General features: G+C 60.1%; 1 protein-coding gene across 2 annotated transcripts in view; it reads right to left on the bottom strand.

The window, feature by feature from the left end:
• The window catches only part of MAPK8IP1 (mitogen-activated protein kinase 8 interacting protein 1), a 19,521-nt gene extending 4,781 nt beyond the window's left edge, over positions 1 to 14,740 (bottom strand). The window contains exons 1-3 of one of the 2 annotated variants that reach the window (XM_033860520.2): positions 14,419 to 14,740; positions 2,684 to 2,789; positions 368 to 697 (exon numbers count right to left, since the gene is read on the bottom strand). In XM_033860520.2, the coding sequence (XP_033716411.1) occupies positions 368 to 697; positions 2,684 to 2,789; positions 14,419 to 14,519 (537 nt within the window). In that variant the 5' untranslated portion in view covers positions 14,520 to 14,740. Of the gene's footprint in view, positions 1 to 367; positions 698 to 2,683; positions 2,790 to 3,964; positions 4,093 to 14,418 lie in introns of those variants that run through there. The other variant, XM_073808816.1, reaches the window with a different exon arrangement.

Below are 14,740 nucleotides of genomic sequence, written 5' to 3'. Positions count from 1 at the left end.
TACTTCCCTACTTCTCTCTTCACCCGCATCCTTCCACTGCCCCTCTCAGCCCTTTCATTCCTTCAGCCTCTCCTCTCAAGGCTTCAAAGCCAGCCAGCCCCGCTCGGCCCCTCTCCCTTAGGACAGACTCTACTTGCCCTCAGCGACCACCTCCCCAGGGACCTCCCCCGTGGGAAGCTACGGAAGGTGTCAGCAGGCCCGAGACTTCTCCCTCCTCCGGACTGGCAAGTGACTCTTCCGCATCCCCTCCTGCTCCCCGGCCCGTCCGGGCCTGAACCCTGAGACGGCCGGCGCCCCGAAGACCTCCCGGGGCCCTGCCCCGGGGCACCGCCCCCTAAGCCCCGCCCCCAAGCCGCTGGCTCCTCACCTGAGACCGCGGCACCTGCGGGAAGAGGTTGAGCGTGGTGGGCCGCTTGGGCCGATACGTATCCCCGCCGCCCGGGCCCTGGCCCTGACCCTGGCCGCGGGGCGCCGTCTCCTGGTGGGGCTCCGCCTCAGGCGGGCCCGCTACCGGCCGCCGCGCCGCACGCTCCTCCTCGTCCTCCTCTTCGTCGTCCTCAGCGCCAGGAGTGTCCCCCGCCGCGTCGATCAGGTCCATCTGCAGCATCTCGGCCTGCAGCCGGCTCCCCCCGCCGCCACCGCCGCCGCCGCCGCCGCCGCCGCCGCTGCCCCCAGACAGCAGCCCGGCGCGTGGGGGCTGCTCGGCGCGGACAGAGGGGCGTCAGGGGGCGGGGAAGGGGCAGGGCCAAAGCCGCCGCGCACCGCCCCCCACGCGGGCGAGTCCATTCCGCGGCCGCAAAGAGGGGGACAGAGGGAACGGAGCAGGAGCCCCGCGAGAGGACCGTGCCCTCCCGCGCCTTCGAGAATGCGCGAGGCCGCCTCCTCCCCACGTCAGGCGACGCCTTTTGCAGTCCGCACTTCTCCCCTCCCCACGGTCCCCCCTTCCCGACTCTTTGCACCCTCCCGTTCCCTTGGCAACGGCCAGTGACCTCACCCGGGTAGTAAGCCGAGCCCAGAGTGAGGTCACCGCTGTTGCCATGGGGACGGAGGGTCGCCGAGGAGTTCGGGCCCCACAAGGGATGGGGACGGGGTTTTGAAGGGGGCAGGGAGGAAAACTGAGGAAACAGTCTCAGCCAGGAGGGCCTCAGTGCAGACAGGAGGACCTGAGCGCGACTGGAAGAGGGATGCTGAGGGGGAGGAGCAAGTGGCAGGCACCTGGACGAGGCAGTTGCATCCCCATCTTCCTCGGTCCTCAGGCTGAGGCCCCTCCAACCTGCCTTCTCTCAGGCCAGCCTAACTTTGAGAACCCCGTTCAGAGCCCCGTTCTAGTTCCAGCTCTACCATTAACTCCCTGGCACCTTGGACAGATCCTCTGACTCTCCAATTCCCCCACCAGTTAACTGTCTCCCCGCTTCCCTGAGAGGTGAGGACTCACTGGCAAGAGTACTTGATGGCCCCCTGGAGCTTGTCTAAGGCCCCACAGGGTACGCCCCGAGCTAGTACTGCCTCAGGGTCCTGCTCGTTGCAAGGACCACCCTCTCCAAGGCTCTGCTTGTGCAAGTGGGAGTCGAGAAGCTATGTTAGTCCAGAATCAGTGGCCTCTGCCTCCAGCGCTTCCTGGCCTGGCCAGAGGGTGGCGGGTTGGAGTACAGGGTAGTGGAGGGTTAGCCCCACCCCTTGGTATCCTCTTGCCTGGCAGAACTTACAGAATCTCTGGGGGCAAAAGGAGATCAACACAGAGGCACCCCATCCCAGCTCACACGGCAGCTCTCCTTTGCTAACCATTCTCCCAACACCATGTCTACTTCGGCTACCCACCCTCCGGGGGCTGAGAGAAGCTCTGGGCTCTGCAACCTAGCTCCGCACTTGCCTTCCGTCTCCTGGCTAGCAGCCCCTTCTTCCTGGGGGGGGGGGGGGGGGGTGGGAGGGAGGCCCAAGCGGGAGGGGATATAGGCATACATATAGCCGATTCACTTCATTTCACAGCAGAAACTAACACAACACTGTAAAGCAATCATACTCCAATTAAAAAAAGAAAAAAGACATAGGGGGATCCTTATCTGACTCAGTCTCTCCGGATGCCGGGGACCTCCTGGCAGGAGTCAGAACTTTGGGAGCCGAGAGAGCCATCTGTCCTATGACAAAGCCATGGGGCCCAAAGCAGCAGCAATGCTGGATTAACCTTCTAGAGGGACCTTTAGGACGGTGGGCCAGAGAGGGTCTTCGAGGCTGTGTGGTGTGTTTGGTGCAATGGTATCCAAGGGAGTGCCCTGGCTCTTTTTTCCTGCCCCAAAGCACTGCAGATTCCACCAGACTCCACCCTGCTCTGCCTCAGGACCTCTGCCAAGGCAGCTTTGGAAAGGATTTAGGGTAGTCCTGAGGCTTCCCTTAATTCTGGCCCTAACTGCTGCTGTCCTAGGCCTCAAGACTTCCTGCTCTCTCCCTTCTTGTGGGCAGTCGAAGGAGCTATCTCCTGCCTTAGCCCCTGGCAAAATAAATAAATAAATAATAAATTAAGAATCTGAGCACTCAAGATGTGCCAAGCATTGTACTGGATGTTTCCTGCATGTTATTGCATTTAATGAGGGTGCCACACAGACCCTGAAAGCCCCTCTAGATACGGGGACACCTTCAGTCCTGTCCCTACCCATCCTGCCACTCCACTCAGGGAGCCCACCCTTACCCGTAAGGACAGGGTGTCTTTGCACTGCAGGCTGATGCCGCACTCATCGGTGATCTCGGAGAGGTCTTCATCCTCAAACTCCTCCAGGCTGATGTCATGGGTGAGCCTGGTGGGGACAAGAAGCCAAAGTTACCACTCAGGGGATTGCTGCCAGCGGGCCGAGGCCCCCTGATGCCTCCCTAGTACCTCTTCCAAGGGGCAGCCCCTCGAAGGCAGATCACAACCCCCAGAGGATGGGACCTGGGGTCTACCTGTGCCAGTGCAAGGGGTATTGAACAGGCAGGGCAGGAGTTTGGGGCTCATGTCAAAGGGCAGGCCTCCTAGGGTGGCAGTGGAAGGGGAGGCTCCAGGTTACCCCAGCTCTTCCCAGCTGGGAGTTGTCCACCCTGCTGCCAATCAGGAGGCCATGCCTAGAAGGCCCAGCTGATCAGAGCCTTGGCTCTGCCAGAGAAATGACTCCCAGGGTCAAGGCAGGTGCCAAGGCCAGTTCACCCATGGAAGAGGCAGAGAGTTGAGAAGAGACTCCAAGGGATGCCTGGAGGGGGGCTCCCTGTGCACGGCAGTGACAAAACCCCCAAGGTGCTGGCAGAGGCCCCACCCCAGTCTCCGAGGAGAGCTCCATGTCCCCAGCCCAGGAAGTCCCACGCCTCGTAAGCCCTGGGAGCAAGTGCAGGGGAGTCTGGTGTCAGTCTAGTTTCAGCCTCTTCTAGGAGAGACCATGCCCCTGTTCTGTGTCCTTGGTCTCATCAACTCGAACACAAAATCCTCTTGCCTGGCATGTGGGCCCCGAACAGGAGGCCGCCCAGCTGGGGGCAGGGACAGGGGGATGTGTCCTGAACGCAGGAAGCAGATCAAAGCACTTCAGCGAGGGAACGCTAACTGGCTGTGTTAGAACCCTCTCCCCCCAGGCCAACCCTGGGCCCCAACCCCAGACTGCAGGACTGTGCCAGCCCCTGAGGTGCCTGCTGGTCCCCTCACCTGCTCAGCCCCTGCCCCGGGGACCCCGCCCGGTTTGGTGTGGGTGGGACATTGGGAGAATTCTGCTAATGAAGTTGGGGAGAATTCTGAGTCTTTTCTTCAGTAAGACCAAGAGACGGAGGCATAGAGAATGGAGACCCACTAGTCCAAGGTCACCCAGGAGAGGTGGTGGACTCAGCCCCAGGGGGATCCTAGGAGGCCACACCCTCTGCCTCTCACCTCAACCAGACCAAACGCAGACCCGGAGCTCCACGGAGCTGCCCCAGTACTTCCCCTCCCCCACACCGGTCCCCACACCCCTACCAGCTCTCCCACTGATCCTCCAACCAGCTGTCATTGTCTGGGCTGGAATCCATCTTCAGCACCAGCTGCATGGAGAGCCCAGCCCGGCTGGGGGGCTGCGGGGCCCCGGGGCCGCCCTCTCATGCCCAGAAGGGTGGAGGTGCCAGGGCTCCGGACAGGGCTGGGGCCTCGGGCCTCCACCGCCTGGGTCTGCCTTTCTGAGTCCAGCCCGCTGCAGAAGCCTGGGGAGCTCATTAAAAATAGATGGGCTGGGAGAAGAGGCAGCGGCTGCCGACCCGGCCCCAGTCCCAGCTCTTCCCAGCCAACCCTCGGCTGCAGGCAGCTTCCTCCCCTGGCCCTTCGCGCTGCCGCTGCCGTCAGCCTCCCGCCGCGGGATCAGGTTACTGCAATCGATGCCACGGCTCCACCTGCCCTTCCAATGCCCCTGTCGGGGGCTGGGATGGCCCCCCTCCCTGGCCCAGGCTTGTAAGCAGACAGCAGAAATCTGGGATGTTTCCCCGCAAAAGCCAGCCCCTGATCTGCTTTAAAGGGCCAGCACCACAATTAGGGCTCCTGGTAGCAAGATGGAGGGGCTTCCAAAATCCTCCACAAATGGACGCTCCATCCGCACAGCTATTCGCTCACCCCCATACCTCATCAGAGAGGTTTCTGTGGGCCCAGGCAGCCTTCACACAGTGCTGCCTGGGGTGGGTCTGGGCTGCCTCTATTGCCCACCTGGGTGCCCCTCCCCAGGGCTCCATCCCTCAGTACCCATCCAGGAAGTGCCCGTGGGCACCAGAGGCGCTACAGCCAGGGCTAAGGCCAGATCATATGTGGATATCTCACAGCAGGGCAGGAAGGGCAGCTGGGGAGCTAATGAGCCTCCTGGCACTGCGGGGTGGCGTAAGCAGAAGCTGGAAGGTCCCTGGAGAAACAGCGGGGGGCGGGGGAGCTGGATGGACACTGTGCTCTTTAAGGCCTCTCCTGACCTGGAGCCCGAGGGTGGTAGGTTCCCAGGGCTGGGGGAGGGTGGGGTGTGGAAGTAGGGGTAGGGCGGGGAGGACAGCCCAGCCCAGAAGCCAGAGCAGCACAGGGTGGCATCTCTGGCCCTGGGATGAGAACCCAGTGGCGGGCACTAAGCAAATGGTTAATATACACACTGGCTGCCTGGCCAGTCACAGAGAAGTCACTCCTGGGACTCAGTCAGCACCAGGCAACTGCAGGACCACTGGGTGTGTAACCCAGAGGTGCCCTCAGACGCCCCCTGCTCTGCCGGTGACCTCTGCACACATCTGCATCTCCTCGTCCTCACTGACCAGCCTGGTCTAGCTCCTGCCTCTGCAGTCCCAGACCCCCGCACTGGCCTGCCTGCCTCAGTTTCCCCATGCCAGCACCATCCCACCCCACCCGCCACTATCAGGAGGAGCTGTCCGAAATGCCGCCCTTTCGCCCCCGACTCAAAACCCTCCAAGATGCCCTGCTAGTGGCCGACTCCTTGGCCTTGCATCAAGACCTGCAGCTCCCTGCGCGACTGCCTGCCTCTGGCGCCCGCCTCCCCAGGGTCTAACCCAGCGCTTGGATGGAGCCCACGGCAGGCTCTCAACCTGTGCTTGTTGGTAGAAGGCTCAGTTAAGCCTGCTCCTCCAGGAAGCCCTCCTGGCCCCGTGTCAGTGCCTTACAGCCCTCCGGGCAGCACTCACTGGTCCCCTGTCATTCCCCTTGCTCGTGATTGGCATCACACTCTGAGTGGAGGCGAGGCAGTGCTGGGGAGCAGACAGGACGAGGCCTGCATCAGACGCCCTCCCTCCCCTCTCAGGAGGCTCCAAAGATAGATGGAGCTCACACCCTGCCCCCACCCTGCACCCAGCCAGTGGTGAATAAAGGTCCCCTCCCTCCCAGTGAGGTCTGGAGGGCAGAGCTGGTGAGGTCATCTTGCATACACCAGGCACCCAGTGCGTGTCTGCTAGATGTCTGTCAAGGACAACCTCAGCCCCCACGGGCTCCTCTCAAACCAAAGTGTTCAGGGCAGACCTGCAGGGTCTGGCTTGGACCTGGGCTGGGGCTTCTCAGCTCATCTCTACACACCTGATCTCAGCATCACCCGATATTCCCACTTCCTGGGACAGCAGGTCTGGGGGCAGGCAGGGACAGCTGTATCAGATGAGGAATGAGGTTAACTGAGGGCAGTGGTGGAAAGAGCACTGGGCTGGGGCTCAAAAGCCTGCACTTGGGACTTCCCTGGTGGTCCAGCGGTTAGGACTCTGAGTTTCCACTGCAGGGGGCATGGGTTCGATCCCTGGTTGGGGAACTAAGATCCCACATGCAAGCGCGGCACAACCAAAAAAAAAAGCCTGCACTTGATCCCTGGCTCTGGTGGGGTGGGTTAAGGGAGCTCCTTAATCCTATTTTTTTCTCATAAGCAGGCAAGATGGTGGAATGGCCGCCATATCAGGCTCAGAGGCAGGAGGCCTGAGATCAGATCCTGATTCTTTCGCTCATGAGAAGCAACCGCCCCGTCTCCTGAGCAGCTGCTGTGCCCTGGCCACCAACCTTCTTTATGCTCTGAATCTCCCTTCATCCTCACTCCAGCCTTGGAAGAGGGTTTTTGTTCTGTCCATTTTACAGATGAGGAGCACTAAGGCCCAGACGTAAGATGCCATAGGTCCGCCATTTCCCCATATATAAAATGAACCCTCCCCATGTCTGGGTGCTGGTAAATTTAACTGAGTGGAGTGTTTGTGAATTGCAAGGTGCTGTCAGGAGGTCACAACCAAGGATCAAGGGGCTTTACTGATTATGGAGTCCCCTTTGCAAGTCATACTCCCCCCGCCTCCCATCCCCCAGCCCCAGTCCCAGCCCTAGCCCTGCCCTTTCCTCCTGCTTTTCCAGACACCAGGTGCTCTGGGTCTCTCCGCCGAAGCCCTGGGATACCCTTCATCGAGGGAAAACTAAACAGACCCTTTGTCCCTCCAAGCTCAAGAAGGGCAACTATGGGGAGGAAGGAAAAGATGGAAGGGAAGATGGAAGGGAAGAGGGAAGGAAGGAAGGAAGGAAGGAGGGAGGTTCCCTCCTGAAGCCACTGATCCACCCTCCCCATGGAGACCTGAGCCCTGAGCGCCACGAGGCCACCTCTAGATCTGGAGACCCCAGCCCTTCGGAGGCAGCCGTCGCTAATCAGACCTGCTTGCCCATTCCGGTGAGATGGTTCCTGAGGTCTCATCCACATTAGCATTTGGTGACTCGATGTCACGGGTTTGGTCTCTGGAGACCTCCCTGACCTTTGGCGTCTATCTTTATATTCCAGGCCCCCTCTTCCGCGTTAACCTCATCGCCTCCTGCTCCGGTGCCCCAGTCCCTTCCTCTGGCCGAGCTGGCCCCTCACTGCACTCTGAACATGCCATCCTCAGGCTCCCCTTCCCTGAGCCGAGCTCCCCTAAATGAACACACAAGCCTCTGGTGTTCCGACGTTCATGTCACGGCCTTTTCCCTTGCCACGTGCTGTCACATCTCCCTGTTCGCCTCATTCCACCTACAGCAGCTCTTTCTAATCTGCCGTTTCAACCCAGTAGTAGGTGGAGTTAGAAGTGCACGCGAAGGGAGGGTTAAGTGGTAAAGTGCTGAGGCTTTAGCTGAGCAAGGCCAATCAGAGCCAGGCGTCTGGTTGCTCAGAGGCCATTCCTGTCTTCCTGCTCCTGGCTCTCCTCCTGGAGTGAGGTAAGGATGCCAGCGGAGTGACCTTGGGTCCTGACCATGGTGTCCCACGGGCCCCTCTCATGACAGGGGGCATCTGTGGTCCAAGGGTCCAGCCTGTCTCTCTGCTGCCTTCTGAGTGCTGAGCAGAGCTGCCCAGTGGGCTCTCGGACACGTGCCCAGGCTGCCCTACTCTAAGCAGCTTCCCCGCTTCCCTCAGGCTCCCCCACAGGCCATTCTCCGAGGGGCCACCAAAACCAACATTTGAAATGCAAATCTGGTCTTGTCACCCCTCCCCAGCTCAGAATCCTAACAGCTTCCCCCAACCCTTAGGAAAAGGGGCCAAAATTCTCACCTGCGGCCCCTCCCTTCCCCTCTGGCCTAGTTCATTGCCGCCCCCCCCCCCAACTCTCTAGGCTCCCTTATCAAAGCCTCCTCTCACCTCCCTGATCAGGCCAAGAGCCCTGCTATGGGCTGGGTCCCTCTTGCTGGTGTCCTGGGTCACTGTAATTTTTACCTTTGGGCTCTGCAGCCAGTGGTGGGCTCCCCTTGGAGGCAGTCCATCCCTGAGGGCAGGATCGTGTCTCTTGACCAACAATGGGTGGTGCCTGATACAACAGGTACTTAATGAACATCGTTGAATGAATGAACCACTGGTGTCCCCAGGTCTTTCTAGATTTCGCCCTTGGAAATCTTTACGTCAGTTCCCCTTTCAACTCAACTTCCTGTGTCCCCACCCCTCACCTGCATCAGAGTCTGGGGTGGGATGTGGAGGCCTCGGGGAAGGTGGCACTGGCTGGAATGGGGGCGAGCCAGGCCCAGCGTCACCCTCAGAGCCCTCTCTCCATCCCACCCCCAGCTCTGGGTGGACCTTGGGGCCAGGCCGTGTTTGTTCCTCTGGTCTGGAATTCCCTTCTCAACTGTGTCCACACTGAGGTCATCTTCACTGAAAACTGAAACCAACCCAAGAAACAAGTCTCAGGAGAAAACCCTTACTTGGGGTTATCATGTGTCTCATCTGTTTAAACACCGTGGTGTTGATATGGAGCAAGAACCCGGGGATCTGGTGACTCGACTTTCCGGAAACTATCCTGAGAAAATAATCCCACCCAGGGAAAGACCTTTATACACAAGGATGTGTGCTCTGGTAACGGCAAACAGCAGAGCGGGTATGACTCTCCTTTGGGATGAACGTTATCAAGTCTGTGAACTGGGACTTCCCTTGTGGTCCAGTGGTTAAGAATCCGCCTTCCAATGCAGGGGACGCGGGTTCGATCCCTGGTTGGGGAACTAAGATCCCACATGCCGCGGGGCAACTAAGCCCATGCGCTGCAACTACTGAGCCCGTGCGTCACAACTGAGACCCGACGCAGCCAAATAAATAAATAAAGTCTGCGTATTAATGTAGAAAATGGCAACGAATACAATGAGCAGAAGACGGAACGTGTGACCTTATGGCTCCACGTGTTGCTTCACACGCAGGAAGAAACACCGACAAAACACGGCTGTGAGATGTGGTGGGATCTGGGGGCTCTTCTCTCCTAGTCCTTGCTGGGTCACACCTCCCACCAGCCGCCTCCGGGGCCTGGCTCTGGCCCCTCACAGAGCTGGGTTTCCTGAGGGCATGAGACCCAAGGCCCTGTACCCTGTAGGCGCTAAATAAATGCCTATTAGAGGCAGTGCTGGTTGACCCAGGCCCTGGGTGTTCCACGAGGGCATCTGGTGCCGGATGAGGCAAGGCCCACGGTCGACGCTCCCAGAGATTTCCTGAGCAGGGTCAGGGGCCAGAGGTGGCACCCAGGATGGGCAAGAGCCCCTGGAGTGGGGATGGGGCCAGGGAACCAATCTGTGGGATCCACTGGGGCCCCAGGGATCCAGAGACCAAATGTAAGGCTCTGACCTCCAAGAAGGGGGGTTGAATTCCTGCCCTGGCCACACCGGCTGTGTGAGGCGAGTCCACGTTCTGTCCCTGCACTGGAGGTTCATCGCAGCTGGCCGGGCACTGCCCAGGGGCTGGGGCGCAGTGGCCCCGGCAGCCGCAGCTCTTCATCCCCCCTCCCCGCCCCACAGCGTGGCTGGCCCCCCCCTCACCCTTCTCTCTGTCTCTCTGGGTGAGACGCTCTCCCTGAGGCTTCAGGCCATCGCGCGCTCTCTAAGTGGAGACTCGAGGGTCTTTGGCCCCAGCCCCATCCTCTCCTTTGAGCTCCAGACCCCAAACCAACTGCCTGCTTGAACCCTCCAGTTGGCTCAAGCTCAGATTCAGCAGGCCTGAGTGACTTCACCACCCTGCCCGCCAAACCTCTCATCTCCTGCAAGGCACCCCCTCCCTCGGGACCTAGCATCATCCTGGACTCCTGTCTCTCCTCCCCCCTCAGAAGTGGGTTAATCTACCCTCCCAGCCGTCTCCCAGCCTCCCTGTCCACTCTCTACCTGGCAGCTGAGATACCATCTTTTTTTAAAATTAATTTATTTTTGGCTGCACTGGTTCTTTGTTGCTGCGCACGGGCTTTCTCTAGTTGCGGTGAGCGGGGGCTACTCTTCATTGCAGTGCATGGGCTTCTCATTGCGGTGGCTTCTCTTGTTGCGGAGCACGGGCTCTAGGCACGTGGGCTTCAGTAGTTGTGGCGCATGGGCTCAGTAGTTGTGGCTTGCGGGCTCTAGAGCGCAGGCTCAGTAGTTGTGGCGCAGAGGCTTAGTTGCTCCGTGGCACGTGGGATCTTCCTGGACCAGGGCTCAAACCCGTGTCCCCTGCATTGGCAGGGTGATTCTTGACCACTGAGCCACCAGGGAAGTCCCCGAGATACCATCTGATACCGTCATTCCCTGGACCTCTGCTGGCTGCCCCTGCTTGCAGGTGGACAGGCCAGGGTCCCAACACAACCTTCGCGTTCCTGCATGCCCTCTCTTCGCGCTTGTGCCAGACCGGGCGTCACACACCCTGCTGGCTCGCTCCTGCCTTGAGCCCTCCCCCCGGGCCGCTCCCTCCCTCTTCTCTTCCCTCTTCACCCTTCCTCCTCTTGGGTGACACTCACTCACCCACCAGGCCTGGGCGGAGCTGATCCTTCCCTGACCCAGGGCTCCTCCAGGCCCCTGACCCGCACACCTACCGCCTATCTGGTAAGGCCTTGTCTGTCTGTCTGACTACACTGACCACACGTCTGCACGATGGGCCAAGCCCCTGTCAGTGGCTCTGGAGTGTCTCAGTGAGACTGGCAAAGTGCAAGCACTTGTAGGTTTTTTGGGGGGCTGTGCTGCACGGCTTATGGGATTTTCGTTCCCTGACCAGGGATCGAACCCAGGCCCTCGGCAGTGAGAGCACGGAGTCCTAACCACTGGACGGCCAGGGAAATCCCACAAGTACTTGTTGAATGAACGAAGGAACAGCTGAGTGCACAGCACCTTGTGAAGAGATGAGTAGGGAGGGCCCTTGTCTCTCAAGCCCCAGGCAGTGTGGAAGAACACCACCGCCCCGCACGGGGTCCTGAGGCCTCGGTGCTGCCCCAGCTCTGCGGCAACTTGCTGTGTGTTCTCGGGAAGCCACTCACCCCCTCTGTCTCCTTCTAAGTAAAAGGGGAGGAGGATGGGCTGGACGAGCTGACCTCTAAGGCCCTTCTCACCCGCGCTCCCCCTCCACACACCCAGGGCAGCTGCTCACTTTACTCCCCACAAGCCTCCCATGTGGGCTGTCCCACTGTCCCCCTCCTACGTCCCACTGTCCCCCTCCTACGTCCCAGCTCAAGGCATCCGTTGCTAAGTTTCTAAATTCTCTCCCAGAATTTCCTTAAAATGAACATGTATCACTTTCATGTTCAATTTTCTTTTATTATTTTGTAAGTTACAGAAGTAACCTATGCTTATGGTAAAAATAAGAAGTCAAAGAATACAGAAGTATGTGAAGTAAGTGAAAATCCCTCCCCCGACACCAGAGCCAAAGGTAACTACTAGTAACTGGTTGGAGTATTTCTAAAATCAGGAAAAAAAAAAAAGAAAAGCACATGTTTATTTAAACCAACTATCAACGAACAAACGCTCACCACTCTCCCAAATCCACACCATGTGTCCCCCTCCACAAACTCTCCTCTGTTGTTTTTACTCCAGGCCCTCTCTTTCCAGGGTGGCTCTGAACTCAGACTGCGTTCAAACCCCAGCTCTGCCACTTATCTAACCTCTTCATGCCTCAGTTTCTTCATCTGCAAAGTGGGGATAACAATAACACTCTGTTTACGTGGTTCTGGGCAGGACTAGATGCTCTTGCACAGAAAGTGCTTAGATTGGCAGCTGGGCAAAGTGAGGGCCTCCCAAAGCGGCGGCGGCGTTTACAGCGTTTTTCTCTGACAGTGTGCACTGTTCTCCTCTGAACTCTCCAATTTTATCTTGAATTAAATAAGAAACCACTAAGGCATTATTGGGCACCTACTCTGTGCTGGGCATTGGGCAAACCAAAGTTTAGGTATTGACTCCTTTTGCCTCCTGGAAGCTGACAGTGGTGCTGGGGGCACACACACACGCGCACACACACATGCACAATAATAACAACAATAAGAACAGCCCTACGTGAACGCAGCTCTTCACAGCCCTTGAAACACTCAGCATGTGTTGTCTCATCCAAGTCTTAGGACCGCCCTGAGCAGGGGCCAAAGTCGGCGTTGTGGAGGAGAAACAGAGACTCAGGCCTTCAGCACCCACTCCTGGCACGTGGCTAAGAGGACTGAGCCAGGATTGAAACCCAGGCCAGAGCCACTGGAGAGCGGTCCCCACCAGGGTTACACCAGCGGTCTGTGAGAGGCGGGAGGGGGAGCCGGCGGGGCGGGCCCTGAGGGGCCGGAGACACTGCCCTTATTATTCCCACACGCGGCCAGGCCGAGGAGTCCTGGAGGGCGGGCCCACGCCTCAGCCTTGGCGTACTGCCACTCTCGCCCACCGGGCTCAGGGCTGGACACACTCCCTGGCTGGCCCGCCTCGTCAGCTCCTCTCCCTAAGGCGTCCATGGTAACCTGCCTGCCAGGGCTGGGGCGGAACGGGAAGCACTGTCACCTGGGGATGGGGTAGCCGGTAGGGGGGGCCAAGCTGTCCTCTGGGCCAGAGGCAGGGCCTGGAGGTAGAGTGGAATGAACATGGAGACCCCGGTTCCAGTGCAGCCTCTGGCTCTGACTCCCTTGGGGTCCTCGGGCAAGCCACCCTGCCTTCCTGAACCTCAGTCTCCTCATCTACAAAATGGGCGGGCCCATGCCCATGCCCAGGGTGGTTGTGAGGGTGACCTGAGCCAGCACAGGGAACACGCTTTGAGCCGTAATGAGCTATCTAAACGTCCGCTGGTGCGGAGGGCTGACACTTGTTGAGCGCCCGCTTGACGCACATTAAGGAATCAATATTAATTAGCTCACCTAACAGATGGGATTCAGAAAAGACAAGAAGCTGCCCAGGTCACACAGCTAGGAAGTGGTGGAGCTAGGATTTGAAGCCAGGCCTGTCTAAGCTCGGTGCTCTCCCACTACAGAGGGGTCTCCTGGAAGGGAGGCAGCGTTTGCGTCGAGGTGGTGTTTCAGGTCAGTGGGGTCAGTCTCAGACCTCAGCCCCGTTACTCTGAGGCACTAACCCCAAAGCCCCCCCGGCCCTGGAGCCTTCAGGCTTGGCCTCCTCCATCTGGTCCCCTCCCTCTGGGCTCTTCCAGCTCAGCTCAGGGCCTTGGGGGAGGTTTCTAGTCCTGATGATGCCATTAGAGATTCCCAGGGGTCCCCGCCCACCTGAGGGCCGGGGAGCCAGCAACCCCTTGGTCTGAAGATGGGCTGGCGCCAGAGCCCAGCTGGGGCCTGGCTGGGGTGGGGGCCCCAGGAGAAGGGAAGGCGCCAGCTCATTAGCTGGAGAAACAATGGGCTGGAATGCCAAGTCCTCTTTCTCGGAGGCTCTGGAGCAGTGACACCCTCCTCTTCCTCCTCTCCAGCCGGCCGGTTAGGAGGGCCAGGTTAGGAGGGAGGGATGTTCACCCCTTCTCCCACAACACTCTCTGCCACTCTCTGAACTCCACCTCCCAATTGCCTAACACCAGATGGGGGCAGGGAGAGAGGTGAAGGAGGAGCTCAGATCAGGGTCCTGGGTAGCTACCCCAGCAGGAACCATCCCACCAATACCCCTGGCTACTCCTGGGTGCTCCAAACCAGACTCCCTCTCTCCCACAGCCGGGCCTAGGATCTCGGTGTTGGGCCTTCTTCTGCACCTGCACACACCTGACCAGGTAAGGGCTTGCCACAGTTCACGGAGGGTCCTGGCCACGCCAGGCCTGGGAGTTGGGCCCCTCTGGCCAGGCAGGATTGGGGGAGGGGCCTACGACTCCCTCCTTCCTGCACCAAGGCTGTCGGTCGCCCCAGGAAACTGGGACCCGCGGGGCACCCTGGCCTGCTCCCATCTCTATTCAGAAGCCTTCTGACTGGGCACAGGCAAAGCCCCAGACGGCCTGCCTCCTCCGGGATCTCAACGCACACGCCAGGCCTCGCCGCAGCCCAACGTCGGGGAGAAGGCGGCCTCCGCGCCCACTCCTCCAATTCCAGCTCACGATCTCCTCGCCTAGGACACGGAATGGCGGAGGCAGCCGCACCACGGATATGCAGCGGCCATCAGTCTGGACCTGAGGCTGAGGGGGGGCTCTGGGCGCTCTGTCTCGGAAGGAGACTCCATCCCCACGCCGCCCTCTCGTTCCCGGGGTCTGTGAGCTGGGGGCGCGGGGGTGGGGGAGCCCGGGCAGGTCAATCCTGACCGAAGGGCGGGTCGCGGCGGCCGGAGTTTCTCACCTGAAATTGGGCGGCGACGCGATGTGCAGCCCCAGGAACGGGGAGGCGGCAGGCGGGGACGCGGCCCCCCCGCCCAGGCCGCCGCTCTCTCGCTCCGCCATTCTCCCGCACAGCCCTGGCCATCCGGGCGGAGCGCGGCGCGGAGGCGGCGGCGGCGGCGGCGGCGGAGGGGAAGGAGGCGGGGGCGCGGCGAGAGGCCGCCGCCGCGGTTAAAGGGCTGGGGAGGGAGCGGCGGGCGCACCTGCACAGGGCAGGGCGCAGTTCCAGACCGCGCACCGCTCTCGGGACTGGCGCGAGCGCCACCGCGCGCGCCCCCGGGTTC

The sequence above is a fragment of the Tursiops truncatus genome, chromosome 8 (assembly GCF_011762595.2).
Source record: "Tursiops truncatus isolate mTurTru1 chromosome 8, mTurTru1.mat.Y, whole genome shotgun sequence".
In the NCBI taxonomy this organism is placed as follows: domain Eukaryota; kingdom Metazoa; phylum Chordata; class Mammalia; order Artiodactyla; family Delphinidae; genus Tursiops; species Tursiops truncatus.
Note: the sequence above shows the minus strand (reverse complement) of the source record. Positions and strands in the feature narration are given on the sequence as shown.